This window comes from Biomphalaria glabrata, chromosome 9 (genome assembly GCF_947242115.1).
Source record: "Biomphalaria glabrata chromosome 9, xgBioGlab47.1, whole genome shotgun sequence".
NCBI classification, from domain to species: Eukaryota; Metazoa; Mollusca; class Gastropoda; family Planorbidae; genus Biomphalaria; species Biomphalaria glabrata.
This window is the reverse complement of record NC_074719.1, coordinates 24425092-24446240: the sequence shown is the minus strand read 5'-3', so window position 1 is coordinate 24446240 and position 21149 is coordinate 24425092. Positions and strand designations below refer to the sequence as shown.

The window sequence follows — 21149 nt, the reverse complement described above, 5'->3', positions numbered from 1 at the left end:
AATTTACATAAATTTAATTGACAAAACAAAAGTGTACATTTCCTAAAATTTGAAGCTTTAAATTACTAGTAATCAAAATTTCTACTTAAATGCGGGCTCCAAAGTTTGAGAAAGGCTGACGTTAGAATTTAATTCTTGTTAATAATTAGTGGATCTAGCTTTAAATAATGTATTAATGTTTACTACTTTTTCATTGCACCCTGTCCAAGAATAGTTGCATTTAAATATAAGAATAATATTTTTAATTTATTTTAGCAAAAAATTGTATTTAGCTTTGTTAAACATGTTCCCTCAGAATTGAAGATTTTTACTTCCTAGACCTAAATACCATAAAGACCCTTCCGCAGGACGGCGGGCAGGGTTGAAATCATTGACCTTCCAGTCGACATTTCAGAAATCATACCACACGAATAGTGATATCTGCACAGCTTTTTATTGGAACTTGCATAATAGAGAATAATATATAGAATATCTTCAATAATAAGTAGATAATACAAAAAACAATAGAATGTATTACCTAGCTTAAACTATCTAAACTAGGCCTATATTACTTTTACAATTAGTCACTAACATCACTTCTACAAAATACAAAACTAAAAAGCCACTTTGACGTAGAACATTAAGAAAAGAATTAGGGTCTACTAGCTCGTTGGTCACAATGGGGGAACTCGAGTTTGACCCTAATAATTTTTCAAAGCATAAAAAAATAATTTTAATTTTTTTTTTAGAGAACTAGAAAATATTTATCTTGAGCATATCTTGAGTATTTCCCCCTGTAGGCCCTAGGCCTTATTCAAGTGAAGAGTTTCATACAAATTAACGTTCAGGAACATTTTTCGAAGCGTCTTAAGTCTAGATCTAAACGCATCATTCGAATATAATAAAGTCTTGTACATTTATACATTCAATTTACCTGTTTTTTTTCTTGGTGGTGGGTGGGGTAGGGAAATGAGGCGGGGTAAAAACTGTTTATTGTTTACAAATTTAACATTCACTAGTTATTAAGAACAAAATAAATAAAGTTATATTAAGGCGAGCTATTGAATTTTTAAAAGAGTTTATTTTTAAATATTTTTCCTGTTAGATATCGGTTGAAATGATAAAGACAGAGTATCTGAACATTTAATCTCATCTTTCTTTCTTTATTAAATTCAATTAACAAATTGATCTAGATTATTCTAGATCCAGATCAGCATACGTTTTTTTAAGTTTGAAGATCTAGCCCAGTGTCTACCTTTTTATATTGTGGAACTCCCCCCCCCTTTTTTTTTTGTTATGCTCTGCGTGGAAATAAAATTTGCATAGACGTGAATCTGGCCCTTATTTGAATACTATTTGATTGACATTTATGTAGTTAGAACTAGTTAAAAATAGTGCAAACTTAAAAATCAAGATCAAATTTTGAAAACTAATAAATTAGATCTAAAGTCTACTTCCTTCATCTAAAAAAAAAGACTAGATATTGACTGTTATTAGATCTAGACCTGACATATTCAAAGAAACTTACTAGCAAAGCGCTTCACAACGAAGTAGCCGTTAGAAAACTATTTTGTGATAATAATCTGTTTTAGATTTCTAGATCTTTATTTTATACAAATATTGTAATAACTCTACATCTCCCGCCTCAAGTAACCGGGTATTTAAAATAAAGGCCAAACTATGTAGTTCATGTGTCGGCTTACAAAGTATAAGTCACTAATACATTTGGTTCAATGTTTCATAATGTAGATATCTTTGTTTAATATAAAACATACGAGGATAGCAACTTCACAAACAAAAATCTACAAAATATGTGTACATCTTTATCTAAATAAAATATAAAAAACTAATGTTTAGATACCCAACCGGCATATTTTCAAATCTTATTCAGATCAAGAAGATTCCCATATAAATTACGTAATTTGTAAAATTACCGTTGCTATTTTTACAAAATCGCGATTTAGGTCAACAGTCTCAGCATGGATAATTCTTTTTGCTGGATTCGCGACTTAATTCACAATTTGAGAAAAACTTAGAGCGCATTTTAAAAAAAAATCAGTAATAAAACAAAAGCCTGTAGGAGGTGTTTATTTATAAACATTATTAAGAAAAGCATTGCCTGGTCGTGTGGTATGCGCGCTGGACTGTCGTTTGGTCTTCTCGATGGTCCCTGACCGCTTCACCCACTTGCGGATGGTTTTAACTATGGGTACATTATCTTCCTCTTTGAAGGAACATCCGTGACAAAACAAACCAGAAACAATCTTAAGTTTTATGGGTGCAATCTTATATGACCATATTAATAAGGTCCAAAGAAACTCAATGTAATCAATTCAAACAAAAACGTAATACATTTTGCTCATAGCTTTACAAGAATAGTTTTAATTAAAAAAATATTTTGTTTCTATTTATAAGATTAAGAAAACTATATCTGTAGGGTTTTTACAATAAATAAAATCCAAATTAATGCATATGAACGCGTAATGATTATCACTGAAAATTATTTTTTAAATCTAATTCTGACATTTTTGTGTATAACAAAAATGTATATTTAAAATAAAAAAAAAATGTTGGAAAAAAATTTGATTATTAGATAAGATAAACTAATGTTATTGTTCCAAACAATGGAAATTCAGTTTGACTACAACTGTCCACCTTATCATTACTACTATAACAATAACAAGATAGATGCAAACATTAATAACATTCACACAACCCCATGTCCACCTAACTAGAGCTTTATGAATTCCCTCTCGGTAGCTATGATTATTAGGTCTTGATATAAAAACAATGTTCATAACAATTGTTTTACAGGGGCGGACTGGCTATATGGGCTACAGGGCAAATGCCCAGTGGGCCTGTGCCCAAACGGGCCAGTGGGGCTGCAGAATGGACCACATTAAATGTTAGTAAGTCCCGTAAATGTGATTGGCTTTTCTTTAACTCTTATAAAAAAAATCTTAACTGTGTATTACAATCCACATATTCCGAAATAATGGATTCGCATATACCCGTAAACCATGATTCTGTGACCTTTACACTCTGTATGAATACTGTGTGGCCATAGACTTAGGGCATACTCCAAGGCATCCAGCCTGCGCTATGTATTTTATAGTGGAATGTGGATTACCAAGACCAAACCCACTCTTTAGGCCAAATGTCTTATACAAGTCGAACTAGTGTGAACATACTCGAGTAAATCTAAAACGGGACCCTGAAATCAAAATTATTATTTAGAGTTGAACATGTAGCCAAATAGAAATGGAAAGAAAAGGTAAAGGGAAAAAAGAAAGATAAAAAGAAAACAATTTCTGAAATCCTCTGCCAACAGATGTTGTAAATATGCTAATTCCTCTTGATACCCTTAAATTGGGTTGCTACAATAGAGTACCCCATGTTACATAACAAATGTAATCAATTAATGTTACCTAGTAACGTAGCAGGTATAGCTAAAAAGAGTCGATGAGACTTTTAGCTAAAACTAGGTAATTTGATCAACCGATCAGAGTTAAATGTGTGCTCACCTATCAGATGATTCAAAACAAATTTGAATCCATCAGAGACCAGGCTAAAAAAAATACGTCTCTAAAGGAGTACGCCAGGATGCATAACACCAAGGTTTAAATATTCTGCCTGGAAATAATTTGAGGCTATATCTACTAATTAATCACAATATATAAAATACAATAATGATTAAAGATATGCTCAGCCCAAAGATCTCCAGAGCAGGACACAGTACCTCAAGACACACGAACAATAACTAACAGAAAAAATAGTTTATAACACAGGTTTAGTGGACAAGCTGGTAACTCAGGAGCAAGTGGCAGCTAAATACACTTTGCAATGCCTTATATAAACTTCTTATAAATCAAATAAAAACATAAAACTAAAATGTTATTTAACCTTGGTTAGGCCAATAATAAAATATGCATCCTCTGTTTGGGACCCCTCAGCTCAAGAAAACATTAAGAAACTGGAACAGACACAAAATAGAGCAGTGACATTCATAACAAACGAATATTCACATTTGACTAGAGTAACACCTTTAGTAAAATTACTCAAACTCAAAAGTAAAGTAGCAATTATACATAAAACACTGAACCATAATCTTCAAATACAAAAACAAAATTGAATAAAATACTCAGAAAGACACAAAGATAAAGGCACATTCCTCGTCCCATATGCTAGGACAAATTTGTACAAATCCTCCTTCTTCCCTAGTGCTATTAGAGCATGGAACAGCTTGACTGAGCTAGCCAGGAAAACCAGTGACATTTCTATAGTATTATTCATTCTGCTCATTTGTATTTCATTATACTGGTAGGATTTAACTTCAATAACTTGAATTATAGGAGAATGCATGCTTTTTTTACACTACACAAATTAAAGTTTATAAATCCAAAATCAATTTATTTTAATGGTGGCCAAAATCAACGTTGGCATCGTCAATTAGGAGAGAAAGAGTTAACGTTGACTTATCCCAGTAGGCAGTACAAATTTGCGTAACGAAATGATGAATAGAACTATGACACTCGGAATATAAGGACGATGGCTATTGTGAAGATGGTTTATGGAGATGATAGCAAAGAGTGCAGTCTTGCAATAACTGTCCCAATGGCTAATAACGAATTGAGAGTACAATTCATTTAAAGGGGGGGGGGTATTTTGAAATCATCAGCTAGGCGTTTGAGTTAATGCTAATGCCGCAATATTCGTAAAAAAAATGTAAGGCTTTTGTACGTTTCTGGATGTATAGAATAGGCTAAAAAACATCATGTTAATATCTCCATATTTACAGCCATATGTCTCAATACTCTAAGATTTATTTCTTTTTTTCGATATAACAAATAAATAACTACCACTATTTAATTAACTATTTTTGAATGGATTCATTTATTGTCATTGACAATGAATAACTGTGCAAATTAGAACTTGTGATCCAAGAAATTTAAATGGGAGAAATAATGTGTTAAAAATTTGAAAACAGACAGACAGAGTGAGTTGATATAAGCCTTGTAAAAAGACACTTTATTATCTCATAACTAATAATATTTATCAATCATTACAAGATACTATACAGTGATAAAATGATAAAAATACACAAAGTAGAATTTTAAACATTATATTAAAATATTGTAGACATTCATTTTGTTTTTACAAATATGGAAGATGTATAATGTGCAAAGCTTAGTCTGTAAATGTAGGCACTTGTCATCACTGGCGGATCGGGGGGGGGGCGGTAGGGGCGCTCGACACTCCCACTCGGCCGACCCCCCCCCCTCCCCACGAAGTTCTAGTACAGAATTCACACAATTTGTATACGAATTTATTAGTTATGTTAATAATCTATACTAATTATTTATATTTTCAACCTATTTTTAGATTATTTCGCCCACCCCTCTTGTATGTTGGCCGATTTGGTGGGATGGGGAGGTGGCGAAGACATCTATCCCCCCCCCCCCCCCATAACTTTTGAGTGGGGGCGGTCCAATTTATTTTTAGAAATCACAGCTTGTTAACGGAATCAATTAAATATCTATATGATTAAAACTTGTTATTCATATTTTAACCGATCTTTATATTATTTCGTTCCCCTGTTAGCCAATTGGGTGGGTGGGGTGGGGGGCGAACAAATCTACTGCCCTTCCAACGTAAGCCCTTTGAGTGGGGGTAGTGGTCTTACTTTTATTTAGAAATTAGTTGAATTACTGTATAATTTGTACATTATGTCGCTACACTTCTGGTATCTTAGTCGTTTCAGTGAGGTTGGAGGGGGGGGGGGTGATTGCTTTTACAGCCATCCCCACTCTAGCCCTCTGAATGGGGGGGGGCGGTCCTATATTCATGGACAAATCATAGTTTGTGAACAAAATTATTTGAATATCTATATAGTATAATCTTCATATTGATGTTTTAACGCATTTGTATATATGTACATACGCTCTGATCTCAAATTTTATCATTCATAAATATAAAATAAAAAAACAAATTGTACCAGGTGGAAGGGGCGATACATGCAGTCGCCTTCCGCCCATCGGACAAACCAATCCTTTTTTCTTTTTGTATTATAGTTCAGAAATTACTAAATTAAAAAAAAATTGACATTAATATAATTTATATAAGCTATAAATTAAATTCTTTTATTGAGTCGCCCCACGTCCTTTAATGCCAAATGCAATCATTGGCAGAAAATTTAAAAAGGAGCGAGGATTAACGTTTTCACTCTACCGCCATCTCCCCTTTCCAGACAAAAAGGACGTTTTAAAACCGAAAAGTCAAATATTGCGACAGAGTTTATATAATTGCACACAAATTTATCTTAGTTATTTTAAGTAAGACTTTGTTTTGGAAAATTTAGAATTCATAAGAAATTTTTCATTAATAGAGTAACAATTGAGATGAGTTCTGAACCCAAATATTATTTTCCTAGTCAGCTTTTTCCAACCTTTACTCATGCTGGTATTTTTTTGTTGTATACAAAAAATGTGGGACTATTACCGTGACCTCAACGACCTATATCGAAGGTGCCGCTACAACTCACAATATATGCTTAAATCCTAAAAAGGCAAAAAAATTGAAGTAGAATCTAATTGGTTCACTTAATTTCTCCTCTCACTTCCGAGATTTTTTGTTTAGAGCTTTGTCAAATTTTCTGTAAATACATTTTTTTTCGGCGACGATCCTCAAAGTCTTAATCTAAATATGTTGGATATCTTATAATAATAATAATAATAATTTTATTTATAAAGCACTGTTAACAAACAAAATGTAGGCTCAAGGCGCTGTATCAACATTACAAACAAAAACACGAGAGCTAAAATGACAGTTAATCTAAAAAAGTTTTAAACAGATAGGTCTTAATGTTCTTTTAAAAGTGGTGTAGCATGTTGTCTGTCTGAGATCAATGGGGAGTGAGTTTCCAAACCTTAGGTCGGTGAACTGAAAAAGCCCGTAGACCGTAGCTATTAAGGGAGAAACGTGGCACTACTAAAAGGCTCTCTGGGGGACATATGGAGTAATCAGTTCGCTAAGGTACAAGGGCATCTCATTGTTATATATACACTGATGACAAAGTGTGGCGATCTTGTAATCGATTCTCGCTTTCACGGGAAGCCAATGGAGCGTGCGCAAGAGCGTAGTAGCAGAATCTTGTCTAGTTTTTTTAAGGACTATTCGAGCGGCGTTGTTCTGTATACGTTGCAGCTTGGCTATTTTTTCATCAGGTATACCTGCTAGCACGGCGTTGCAGTAGTCAAGGCGGGAGAGTATAAATGTCACAGCTAGCGTTTTTGTTGACTCCGTTGTTAAATATGGTCGGATCTGGCCTAATCTGCGCAGCTGCAGATAAAGACCTTTGCAGAGCTGACTTATGTGTGGGTCTTATCTTTGCAAAGAACAAATCGTTTGTATTTGCAATGCAGTAAGGGCGTGTAAATTCATATTAGAATAATTTTCAAGTAAAAGATTATTAAAATATCCTTTTTTAATAGGATGAATAATGAGCTGTAGATGCCAGGAGAATGCGTTTCTGCAGTGAAGAATGCAGGAAAACGCTTTTGGTGTCGAAGCTTTGCCTCGATCCCCACTGGGGAATCTTACAGCGCTGCCCCAGACCCTTAGCTGTCAAGAGAAAGGCATCAACATGGCTGGGGTTATTTTTTTTCGAATATTTTCTTTTGGTCGGCGATCTTAATATAGAATCTTGATATAGAATCTACTATATCTAGACTAGAACTCGTATTATAATTATGTAGATCTGGGCTCTATTTTGTCTTATTTAGACTGTCACTGTCAAGTGTAGGCCCCTATAATGAGGATATGTCAAAACTGCGTGCTATAAAAGTAGTTCGTTAATTTTGAAACTTATAACTAAAACGAAGTTCGTATCAAAAATCTGTTTAAAAATAACATTTGAATCAGTATTCTATTCAATGAGTTAGGTAATAAATGGAAAATATGTTTAATCATGATCCATTGACACTTTTACCATTTTTACCTTATAAATGCAAATGTGCGAATCTATGAATGAAGCTTTTAAAAAAAGTTACCTCCCCTGAAGTTTTTCATTGAAAAGTGGTGTAATTTTTTGAAAATCTGCTTGCATATATAATTTTAAAAATTAGATGGTTCAATTTCGGAAAAGAAAAAAGTAGCCGTTGCATCGGAACTTTGAATGATCTAAAATATCATAATGTCCGATTTTCATTTTCTCTTCTAGTTTCTGAGATCTAAACGGGACGGACAGACGGACAGACAGGCCACACAAAACTAAAAGCGTCTTTTCCCTTTTCGGGGGCAGCTAAAAAAAGGAATATTAACTATTTTACTTGACCTGTGACAATTTTTTTTAAAATAAGCATATTAACACTTTCTATTATTTGTACACAATAAAACTAGCTAAATGTTTAATTTGTCTGCCACCCTGTTCCATGAATGGGACTTACATCAGTGTTCTGGTTTCATATCCTGCCCACTGCCATCCCCCGTCGTCCTTCGGCGAGGTTAGGACTAGGATGTAGATTACTTTCGACTCTGAGAGAACATCAAAACATGAAAAATATTTTACTAAAATTATAGTCATGTAGAAAGAACTCAGTAAGCTATTGTAAGTTATTGTACAGTCAATCTAAGAGTCGGTAAGATATTGGGTTGTCAATCTATGAGTCAGTAAATAGAAGTTAATAGAGAGCAATCGTGTAATTGTATACTGAAGTACAATTGTATAATTAAAGATATAAAATAGAAATAATTTGTGTCATTAAGAAATATGGTATGAAGTAGTATTGAGTCTCATCTATTGAGATTCTCACATTTGAATTTATTTTGCAGCATGTAAGTTTATGTAATAAAATGTGTGTTCAGTAGTGAAGTCAATTAGATATTTGTCACTTCTAGTATTGTAGTTCTATCAAGTATCTGTACAACAAACTAAACAACCTAGAATTGTCTACACTCCATCCTGAAATTCATCTCATCTCAATTACAAAAAAAGGCGCCTATTGTTAAGCATTCTTGACATGACCAACGCATAATCTTTCGCCTCAGAACCGGACAGATTAACTGGTACAAATGTCAACTGCTTTATATTAACGCTATATTGACTGCTTACAATAACTGGCTTCAACTAACTCTTACTTTTACTGACTGTTCCTTACTGACTGCCCTTACTGACTGCCCTTACTGACTGCTATCAAGTAACTGAATAGGTTAAAAGTGTTCATCTTCAGAAACATGAGTTTTGAATTACACCTAGAATATCGAAATAGGGTCTCTACATTATGGAACCAACTTTAGGTGGTGACAAAATGAAAAAAAAAAAAAACAACATATATGCCATTATATTATATTTCTTCTTCTTCTTCGTTCTTATATGTTATGTCGGAGGGTTCAGATTAGTAATCTTATATAAAGGCTATATCTGAGATAAACCGCGCAGTGGTTTTCAGATCAGGCAGTTCTCCGTATAGTTTTTCTTCAATAGGAGGGACTCTTGATGCAGCTTTGGAGGACATAGTCAGCATTATCTGGTGATACTCCACAATGGTAAGATTCGCTAGTTCCGACTTTAAGCTTTTTTTTTACACTAAAACATTTCTTTGCACATATGAACAAGTTTTAATGAATTAATATACCTAATTAAACATTTGCGCACCATCTTATTGTAGGCTCTATTAGCCTTGTCAACAAAGTAAAAGCTACCTACACGCGTCTCCCTATTAAAAGTGTAAACAATTAGTAAAACTCGCAAAACACAATAATATAATCACACATCTGCAAATTTAATTAATATTTTCTTCCTTAGTTACATAATCAATCCATGTACATAATTGTTTGAAAGAGTCTGTGCATAATTAATGGACAAAATAAAAACGATGAATATTTATAAATTGCATTGTGGTATTTCAACAGTGAATATCCTTTTTATAGTGTAACTTTTATTCTTATAGTATTCACCGAGTGCTATGGTCAACGAATTTTGCATACGCTGCCGCCTCTTTTGGTTTTACTATAAACCTTGGAGAAATGAAAGTCATGTTCCAGAAGTCACCCAATAATATCTACTCAGTTCCAGATCAGGCAGGCCGTAGTTTCAAATGACGCAATGCTTTTAAGGGAGGGTTATCACCGTCTGATCAGAGCCAGTGGTGCTTTTGGATGCCTCCAAGTGAGTGTACGCCAAAATAAATCGCTCTGCCTGCCTAGTACAAAGTAAGTTTCTACCAAGCAGTTCAATCCTTCTATATACACCTGAGACATGGGTACTGTACAGAATAACTAAGACTTCTTGAACACTTTCAACAAAGATTTTAGCACTCCATCAAGAACACAATGTGGCAAGACTGCACTACAAATAGCGAATTCGTTGCGAATGCCGGTATGGACATTATGGAGGGTCTTATAATCCAACAGTTACGCTTGGCAGGACAAGTTTCCCGTATGGTAGACTAACGTATGCCAAAGGCAATCTTTTTGAGTAAGCTGAAAGGTGGTCGGCGTAATAGAGATGCTCCATGGAAACGCTTCTTTAGAATACAAACGCAATTTTTTAAGTCTCTTAGGAAAAAATGCGCTATGTTATTTATTATTGAGTTCATGCTGTATCCTATAAACTAGAGATTTAGTATCACTTGATGTTTCGTACTAAAACAATATTGAATTGCAATATTAAATGTCAGAACGTAACCATTTTAGAAGTTACACTGCAAAGACTTTCTTCCAAGCCAATAATAGCCCAATAGTTTTACGCAAAAGATGCAATGTGAGCTGTGGTTTTCTATACTGTTGGGGGAACTAAGGAGACTTTCTATTCTAATCGCCTCGTACAATATCATTTCGAACTGAAATTTCACAAGAGGAACTCTTTAGGTGGTAGTCTTTACCTGATCACTTCTTCTCTTCATTACGAAAATGTTTCAAAATGATTTTGGGTAAACATCTTCCTTAACAAGTGTTTCTACCCAGCGAGGCGAGGCCCCTTGTACTATATATATATATTGGCCTCCTACAGGCGTAGAACGACCCTGGTTCATCACGAACACTTTCTCATATGGCTTTTTAGCCCTATTTTGGACAGACACTCCCGTCCACATATATTGCTGGTCAAAGTGGCTTTCACTTTGGTGTTAGAGGACTTGGCCGTTTTCCGTGTTTCACGCTTTTTTTCAAGAGTTGAGGCCCATGTTTTCTTGCAGTTCATAGCTTTCTTGGTCACCGTCTCTCTCCAACTAGTGCGGTCTAAGGCTATGTCTATACAATGGTTAGTGTCAATGTTCATTGGTTATAAATTCCGTTATCACAACGTAACGGAGGTGGCCGACCAGTTTTTCTTGAGTCAGACGCAAGTTGAATGAATTTCAGGATGCAATTGTCCTCCATCCGTAGAACTTCTCCGAGCCAAGAAATGCTCGCTTAAGAGTATATGATATATATAAGTATATATACAAATATACATACAAGAAATGCTAAACATACAGTTCATTTTTGTTAAAAAACAGGTGCCAGAACAGAATTGCTCGCTTAAGAGTATAGGACATACATAAATTTATATAATACAAATATTGCTTGCATAAGAGTATAGGATATATATATATATATATATAGTTCAATTTTGTAAAAAAAAAAAAACAGGTGCCAGTATTCAGTGATGGATCACCTAACTTGTAACTACTAATAAATTAATAATAAACGTTAAAATGCAAGAAAAGTACACCTCAAGAGTATAGGACATATATAAATAAATATATTGGACTTCAAATGCCTCTGTCAGTTGTTCAGTTGTCTGCCATGCACTATTCTGCAAGTCATCCTCCCCTCATGACTTCTTGATATTTGTCATTTTTTCAGGCACTCCATAGTGTCTCAAAAATCTCCAGAGTGTCTGTCTGTCTGTCTGTCTGCGCTGTCAAAAGCCTTCTCATAGTCTATAAAACTGACGTAGAGAGGGGAGTTCTATTCCAAGAACTGTTCCAAAGTTATGCTTAGTGTCGCTATCTGATCTGTGCATGATTTGTCCTTTCGAAAGCCGGTTTCTTAGTCACGGAGATGTGGATCTACAGCAACTTTCATTCGGTTTATCAGAATGCGGTTAAATACTTTGCCTGGAATGGACAGTAGTGTTATCCCTCGATAGTTGGAGCAGGAACTAAGATCGCCTTTCTTTGGGAGTTTGATGAGGTAGCCATCCTTCCATTCTGGTGGCACTTCTTCTTTTTCTCATATCCTGCAGAAAAGAGGCTTAAGTAACTTCAAACCAGTAATAATGGCTGCCTTTAGTACTTTAACTAGGATGCTGTCAGGTCCTGCTGATTTGCAATTCTTCATTCGCTTGATTGTGCTGCGAATTTACATTTATTTACTTATTACTTTAAAAAATTATAACGGTCAAATTATGGTTTCCCCATGTAGCCAACGAGCTAGTAATTCTTTTCTCAGCAATATTCATCAGCTATTAAATTTCAAGAAAAATCATAAGAGTTATTTTTGAGATTAGCGTCCGCCTACCCACCCAGGTTCCTCCATGAAAAGGTGAATTAAATAGTGGTATTGTAAAAATATCATACTTTGATAATATCTAAATTAAAGTAAATTAAAAAATGTAATTATAATACAATGTTAATGGCTAATCAATTAGGCCTAAAATATTTTACAACTTTTTAAGGGGATAGCTGCTTTCTCGAATTCTAATTCTTCAATGTATTTATCTAATAACCCAGTCTTATTATCTTTCCTTTTAATATCTTCAATCAAAACGCCGATTCTCGTATGTAAATTTAACGCTTCTTCCTTAAGTTTAAGTTTTAATCTTGTTTCTCTAACACTTGATATTTCTTGTTTATACTTAACATCAAGTATTGGGAGTTCCAGTTCGACTAATGCAAGATTTCTCTCTTGGGATTGTTTCATATAGTCATCAAATGTGTAACAAAGCCATGTTGGCTGTTTGAACTCTATAATGCTTGATCTTAGTTTTTTTCTAGAATCTTCGCGTCTTTTATCATTGTTATCAATGTCTTTATTACATACCGGCACCACTCTTTGTTTGCACCTTTTTACCAAATTTGCAAATTCCCCTGTTTGTTTTTGGAGCCAATTGTCAAGGTTTCCATCAAAGCAATCCTCTCTTGTTAGCACTATAATACAATGATTCTCAAAAAAGGTTTTTCCGAAAATTGTTTCTATCCATTCGACAGATTTTTTGTCCTCGCATGAAAACTTATTGATGAAAGTAAAAACTAGAAGAAAGACTGTGATATGACTGGAATGCTCTTTGCAGATTTGCATTAGTTTGGTTATGTCTTCACAAATAGAAAGAAAGTCTTCATACGGTGTCTCTTTCTCGACGTCCATCAGGCCACGTGTATCGTAGACACGCCATCTGCAATCTTTATCTTCGTTGCTGTAATCTACAACAGTTTTTGAGATGGATGACATGCTATTACTTTCTTCAAATCGATAAGCTCCAAGCAAAGTATTCCCTGTAGAACTTTTTCCATATCCTGTTTTACCAAGCAATACCACGGTGATTTCTTTTTTGGCTGCAATAATTGTAAAAAAAAATATTTTTTTATCTATCAAAAAAACTACTAAAAAAAATATACCATTGTTGCATCCTAAAATTTGTTAGCAGTTATTTTTATGTTATGTTGTAAATAAGTAAATAAATAGCTTAATGAAATAAATATTTTTCTGCACTTTGTTTGCGTCAACACGTAAAACACAGCCATTATATTGTAATCTTTAGTCTTGAAGACCATATATATATATATATATATATATATATATATATATATATATATATATATATATATATAAGACCCGTAGCTTGCAGGCTTTAGTTTGGGCATTACTAATATTTCTTGATTGGTTGGATTTAGATCTTTGTCAAACATGGCAAGTATCAAATGTTTCCTTTACATTGTTTTTATGTAGCCACGAAAATAAAAGTATAGTGTAAAGATGGGTTTACCCGTTTATCCAGATATAATATACTGTGAGAATGGGCTTACCAATTTGTTAAAATGTTTCATTCTTTAGTAGAAAAAAATGTGGGCATTTTAATTTTTTAGGGCCCTCCTGTTGTTGAAGAGATGTTGCAACATATATTACGGTCTCCGCCACGGTCTAAGGAACATTTATGCCAAGATTTATCAAGATTGGTTGAATGCTTTTGATTTTTATTCGAGACATACATACATGTTCTTTTCTATCACTTACATATAGGCCTATTAGTTACTAGCCATATAGTACCCTCGACCTGCGGGTCTTAATTTGCGTATCACTGATAAAGTCACTGGGAGTGTTTTGGAAACAATTAAACATAATAATAATGTTATATATAAATAAATCGAATGCGTGAATGTAAAAATAGTATGAATGGAGCTATCAAAATACCTAATCGACCTAAATCCATTTAAACATTTGCTAGTAGGCCTACATACATTTAGGCCTAGATCAAGCGTCTAGATACTATAAAGATAGATGTATATCTACTATTATAAGACTTAATTCAAGGGCTCAAGAAGCTTATTAATTATTGTTAGTATATTTAATATCCTCCTATAGCGTCTCATGTAGCCTGTTTAATCATAGTGTGTTTACATAGCGTATGTTAGGTGTGTACGACTGAAGTGCGCGATGAATGGGATATAAAGTACTTAAGTGCGTCTAAATTCGCGGATATAAGAAACAAATTTATCTAAAACTGCTTTTGAAACACACATTTGAAGGTTATTTTGATTAAATAATGAAATGATAATAATAATAATAATCTTTAGTATACGTAAGGAAATTTGTCTTACAATTTGTGCATTACACCAAACAAAAAACATTATAACTATAAGAAACCAAAGTGTACATTCACACCAGACTCACTCATAATTTACATGTGACAAAGTTTATACCAGATTGTTCTTATTTAATGATTTGATTGCCAGGGGAACAAAAGAGTGTTTGTGTCTGTTTGTCTTTGCTATCGGTGTCTTGTATCTCTTTTGTGATGGTAAAATCACAAAATCCTGACACAAAGGGTGATTTTTTATTTCGAGGGTCTTGTTATCTTTTTTTAGAGATGTTTGTCTCAAACAACTGCCCAAATGGGGTTTGTTTTTTGCCAATGATTTTGCCAGCAGCATTTAGGATTCTATAAAGTTTATTTTTATTTTTAATGCTCAGATTGCCATACCAGGCAGTGATATTGAAACTTAAAATATTGCAGATGTGAGCGTGATAAAACATAGCCAAGGCCTTTTCGCTAACATTAAACGAGGACAGTTTTCTTAGTAATCGTAATCTTTGCTGCCCTTTTTTGCTGATATAATCAGTATTTGCAGTAAAATTTAGTTTATTGTCTAGGATAGTACCCAGGTATTTAAAGGTTTGCACAATTTCAATAGTCTCTCCAGCTACAGAAACAATATCATTTTCCTTCTTGTCCCTACGAAAATCGATTATCATTTCTTTGGGTTTTTTTACATTTAATAATAAAAAATTATCTTTACAGTATTTTTATTTCTTTGAAATACTCATTTACGTCTGAGCTCTCTGAGAGCAGGGCAAGAAGAGCCGCATCAATCAGAATATTTTGTGAAGGAGCAACAAGAACTATCGGATTGAAAATCATTGGTGTACAAAATGAACCACAATGGCGATGTCACAGCCCCCTGGGGCGCCCCTGTGTTAACTATGCGTTCATTAGATATAACATTGTTTACCCTAACCCTCTGAGCTCTCTGGGTCAAAAATTCATTAGCCCATAGTATTATGTATGGACTAATCTGCAACGCTTTCATCTTTTCAATGAGTAAATGAAGTTGTATAGTGTTAAAAGCTGATCAGAAATCAATAAAGAACAATCTTACAATGTTCGGTAAGTCCAGATGGAATGGACTATGTCATATATTTTCATGTATCAAACTTAAAAAAACTATCTTTGCAAAGTGTAGTTCTTAAAATTAGATCTAGATCCTTTCGGTCTTGTCTGTTGTAAACATGGCTACATGACCTAGATCCATAAAATAGTAATAATTTCAAAAAATTGGGCAATTTTTTTTATCGTCTTAAGCTTGCATAGGGCTACTTTACATATGTTACTGTTCCAGTTAGTACCCAAAGAACATTTATGCCACGTTTTATCAAGATTGGTCAAACGGTTTCTATTTCTATTCGGGACATACATACATAGCCTACATATATAGCCTACATACATAGCCTACATACATATATTATATATTTATAGCTTTTATATAGCGCTACTTTCATGCTTATAGCATGCTCAGAGCACTTTGGTCCAATCTCATTTGTGGACCAGTTGGGGGGGGGGCGGGTATCTAGGAGTTGGTTTTCCGTGCTGCCTTTAGGCGCTCAGTAAACACAACTCTGCCCGAGTCGGGTGTCGAACCTCGAGCCCCCTTCTAGGTAGCCAAGCCAAGCCAAGCTCAAGCGCACTTGGCCTCTCTCGACCACTCTTCCTACATACATAAATACATACATACATATATACAAATGTTTACTTTATTGTGAAATATTTTTTTCATTAACACTTATTATTTTATAAATGTATATGCAGCTATAAAATTTCTCCATCTAGCAAAAAAAAACAACAAAAAAAAAACTTACATGTTGCCATTTTGTTGTAATCCAGAGCGCTAATACTAAAAAGATTAAATAAGCTTATTAAAGAAACATTAAAAGAAATATAAAGTAGTGAAAAATATACATTATAATTATAGAAGCTCAGGAAAATAAGTTAAGCAAAAAAAGCAAACATTAACAATGTTTCAAAGAACATTTATGTTAAATAAGAACAGTTATTTCGCATGTGTAAGTCTCGAGAACAACTCCAGAAGCAGTCAATGTTTTCTTCTTAGCCACAGAAAGAATTCCTTTTCCCTGAGGTCCTCCTCTTCCTCCTTTTCCTCCAGCCAGCTTTATTGCTGCTCAGGTGTGAGCTCTTTTGCAGACTGTGCCAAGGAAAAATAGTGTGCTGTTCTCTTCAGTTGCTGAGCACTGCCGTACAGGGTGTTGGTTATGTTTGGCTGTAGTGGTAGTAGGGTTCGCCTAAGGTGGATTAGGAAGGGACATCCGTTTGTCAGGTTCAAGCTGAGGAGATTTCAATTTCGGCCAATTTTATTTTCCCAAGCTAAAGTTTGATTTGAAAGAATCGGATCTTTTCAGACAGATCGAGGCACGTTGCCTTGATACTTACATTGCTTCATGTAATTCTTGTGGCAGTATTTTCATTACTAATATTTATTTATGAATCATTCAGTGAGTTTAATTGGATTTTGGGTGCTCATTCTGTACCGAACTTTGAAATCCAAACATACTAGAATACGAGAAGCATCATCTAAGCAGAAACCGCTAATATTTTCCAAGAGATTTTATAGTTTCCCTAAAATAAATCCATTTTTTATTTAAAGATGCAGTTGTCGTTATCATCATCAATGATACATATTAACACAGATATATTCAGTATGTTTGTTGGCAAGGCTTGGGTGCTTTTTTATTTCGGCTTTATAGATTTGGTTCCTGCATTAACCATTGAAGTAAAAAAAAAACTATACCGCAAACATTCTCATTTTTTATCTTACCTTATAAAATTGTTGTATTACAGCTTTATTGCTTGAGATCAGCTTCCGTGTCTTGAATTATAATAAATATATTAAGGTAAATAACATGGGCTAAATAAGAAAACATTTCATAAACGAAAGTAACTTTCAATAACTTGCGTTTGTCTTTACCATATCAAAACTTTGTGCGTGATGCATTAATTTATGATAATTTATTGTAACTGTTAAACATGTTAATGCTGACACATCTAAATTTTTTAAAATCTTTCTGAATCAGTTGTCTGCAGACATGTATCTTCGAATAACAAAAACAAACAAGCTAAATATAAAAAAAAAGAATTTAAAAAAAAAGGTAATATTTAGTGTATCAATTAGTTTCTATCAGTCATGTAAAACAGATCTAGACTAACTATAACTATTCTGAGCGATTATAAATATTCTAAACAATTATTTTATTTTTGTTTAGCGCAATTTCATGCTTTTAGCTTTCTTAATACGCTATGATCCTATCACTTGTCTGGACTCTGGACTAGTCAACACGCTATGATCCTATCACTTGTCTGGACTAGTCACTAAGCTATGATTCTATCACTTGTCTGGACTAGTCACTAAGCTATGATCCTATTACTTGTCTGGACTAGTCAATAAGCTATGATCCTATCACTTGTCTGGACTAGTCACTAGGCTATGATCCTATCACTTGTCTGGACTAGTCACTACACTATGATTCCTATCACTTGTCTGGACTAGTCACTACGCTATGATCCTATCACTTGTCTGGACTAGTCACTACGCTATGATCCTATCACTTGTCTGGACTAGTCACTACGCTATGATCCTATCACTTGTCTGGACTAGTCACTACGCTATGATTCCTATCACTTGTCTGGACTAGTCACTACGCTATGATCCTATCACTTGTCTGAACTAGTCACTACGCTATGATCCTTTCACTTGTCTGCACCAGTTGGGATAGGGATAGGTCTTGTGACTATTACCATGACTGCCCTTTCAATGCATTTATAAAAAAAAAATGTAAACGACCTGGAGTCAAACTCAAGGGCTCTAGCCTTTTCATGTCAACATATTAACCACTGTAACAGAGAAGAGCTAATGTAAATAGATGATTTTTTTAGCTATCTGTTGTTTGTTTTAAGCTTTAAGGCAAAGTATAAAATGTTTTTTCAGGTAAAAGAAATAATAATTGTTTAAATTTTCCGCTTGATTCAAGATTGAATTTGGGAGATATAACGTGTAGAGTGTAGGCCTACAAACATTTTACCAGACAGACAGAAAGAGTGAGTTGATGTAAGCTTTGTAGTAATTAAGAGACTTACAAGCATAAAAAATTTAGGCTACATACCTAAGAGAAATGCATATACAACTTACTTTCAAAAGATGGACAAGTATTGCAATGTTATGTTTTATGTGATATTGACTGAACTAAAACTATTGATGCATCGGCCTAGCCTAGACTCTAATCTTTGAACCATCACATAGATAAGTGTGGGTGTCAACCAAGCGATTTTATCGATACATGTACAATTACAGACTTAGTTTTCTCAGAAAATTTCTGTGTGTACGAGCAAGAGAGAGATAAAAAAAAAGAGAGAGAGAGAGAGATAAAAGAGAGAGAGAGAGAGAAAGAGAGAGATAAAAGAGAGAGAGAGAGAGAGAGATTGGCTAATCAGCTATGTGCGAAATTTTAATTATTAAAATTATTGATTAAATGTAATACTTGAGTTTTAGACCTAAGACTTTTAACCACATCCTGACAATGAAGAATGTGTGAGCTAATTATAGATACTTATGAGAGAAAACTATTACTTATGACCCAAATCCTAAATCTTAAGTTGAATCCTTTTTTCTTTATTTCGTTGCAATAGCGCTAAAAGTCCCTAGATCTCGAGGTATATAGTCTTCAACGTGCCCAAAGTTTCTCTTTTGTTCGTGTAAACTGAAGATCGGAGTTGCATATATCACACCATGACCATTAAAGGTGCAAAGGCTATTATATAGTTCGTATATTGAAGTGGATGTCCTCATTCAAAGGGATGAAAGTTTGTTTCTGTATTTCTCCGTACATCAGGATGTAAAATGTATTTAAGTCCGAAAACAGTAACATACTTATTCATTATTTTCTTAAATCTTTCATATAGAAGTGTCAATATTGACAACGCACACGGACGCTTTGTGAGCACCTTTTTTGCCTTTGCCTACCTTGGGTTATCTTTACATTTTTTTAGATCTCTAAAGATAATTTTTTTTTTCATGTTGTGAACATGTCCTGCCGTAATTGAGACTGCATTAAGGATGTATGTAGTCTTTGAAGGCGCGATCTTTTGGTCATTTTTCTCTGCCATTTAACTTTTTTATTTTTGGGCAGGCCAGGTTGCAGAAAGTTTTCTTTTAAACTGCCTATGTATCTGGTGCTATTACTACACCCAAGCTAATTATTACAGTCTTCAGTACAATTCATGTCCTCTGCATACTTCTTGTGGGTTCCTAGTATCACGACGAGCCTAAAGTATGCCTGTCAATGCCGGATGGTAAGATACTCTCGCAGAATGTTCTTTGGCGGTTGCTTAAGTAGTGACAATTTTTCCTTCAACAGACAGGGAATAATACTATTAGTAGGACGTGTCATACTGTACGAAAAGCAGTCATTATGTCAAGATTTGCATAAGATAACAGCGTTATATTTCAAATTATGTGGCATTGCAAGTTCGAAAGTGCTTTTATGTCTCTTTTTCAACACGCAAAAAAAAAGAAGTGTAGAGTATCGCCAAACTCATTTTAATAATAATAATAAAAAAAAAAGCTAATACGAAGTGTAATTCTACCAACTACTTCGTCTCAGTCATGTCATGAAATTTGTAATAGCTCTAGGCCAACAGCAATAAATCTGTGCGGTTAGAAATAGTTTTACCTTTTTATCTTATCTTCTTATCTTATATAATACAGACGTTACTTCAAAAAAGAAGATGATTACGTCCTACGCGTCATGCATTTAGTCATGCATATTAACCAATGACTTAAATTCTGCCAAGTCACTGGTTTTCCTGGCTAACTCAGGCAACCCATTCCATGCTCTAATAGCACTAGGGAAGAAGGAGTATTTGTACAAATTTGTCCTAGCATATGGGACGAGGAATGTGCCTTTATCTTTGTGTCTTTCAGAGTATTTTATTAAATTTTGTTTTTGTATTTGAAGATTATGGTTCAGTGTTTTATATATGATTGCTACTTTACTTTTGAGCCTTCTGTCCTGAAGGCTTTCTAAATTTAGTGATTTTACTAAAGGTGTTACTCTAGTCAAATGTGAATATTCGTTTGTTATGAATCGCACTGCTCTATTTTGTGTCTGTTCTAGTTTCTTAATGTTTTCTTGAGTTGAGGGGTCCCAAACAGAGGATGCATATTCTATTATTGGCCTAACCAAGGTTAAATAACATTTTAGTTTTATGTTCTTATTTGATTTATAGAAATTTCTTTTAATAAATCCTAATGCTTTGTTTGATTTTTTTGTAGTTTCATCAATATGTGGATTCCACGACAGTTTTTCATTTATTATAACACCTAGGTATTTTGCGTTTTTAGTCT

General features: G+C 34.0%; 1 protein-coding gene across 12 annotated transcripts in view; it reads right to left on the bottom strand.

The window, feature by feature from the left end:
• Positions 1 to 19072, bottom strand: part of LOC106076404 (GTPase IMAP family member 7-like) — a 37703-nt gene extending 18631 nt beyond the window's left edge. Inside the window, exons 1-4 of one of the 12 annotated variants that reach the window (XM_056040605.1) lie at positions 18936 to 19059; positions 17568 to 17618; positions 16594 to 16628; positions 8424 to 8511 (exon numbers count right to left, since the gene is read on the bottom strand). Coding sequence is in view for 4 of the 12 variants with exons in the window: in XM_056040612.1 (XP_055896587.1) it covers positions 12613 to 13514; positions 16594 to 16603 (912 nt within the window). In the remaining 8 variants the exon portion in view is untranslated. Of the gene's footprint in view, positions 1 to 1507; positions 1711 to 1840; positions 2149 to 8423; positions 8512 to 9737; positions 13515 to 16593; positions 16629 to 17567; positions 17619 to 18909 lie in introns of those variants that run through there. The other 11 variants (XM_056040606.1, XM_056040612.1, XM_056040614.1 and 8 more) reach the window with 11 other exon arrangements.
• Positions 19073 to 21149: the final 2077 nt, after the last annotated feature.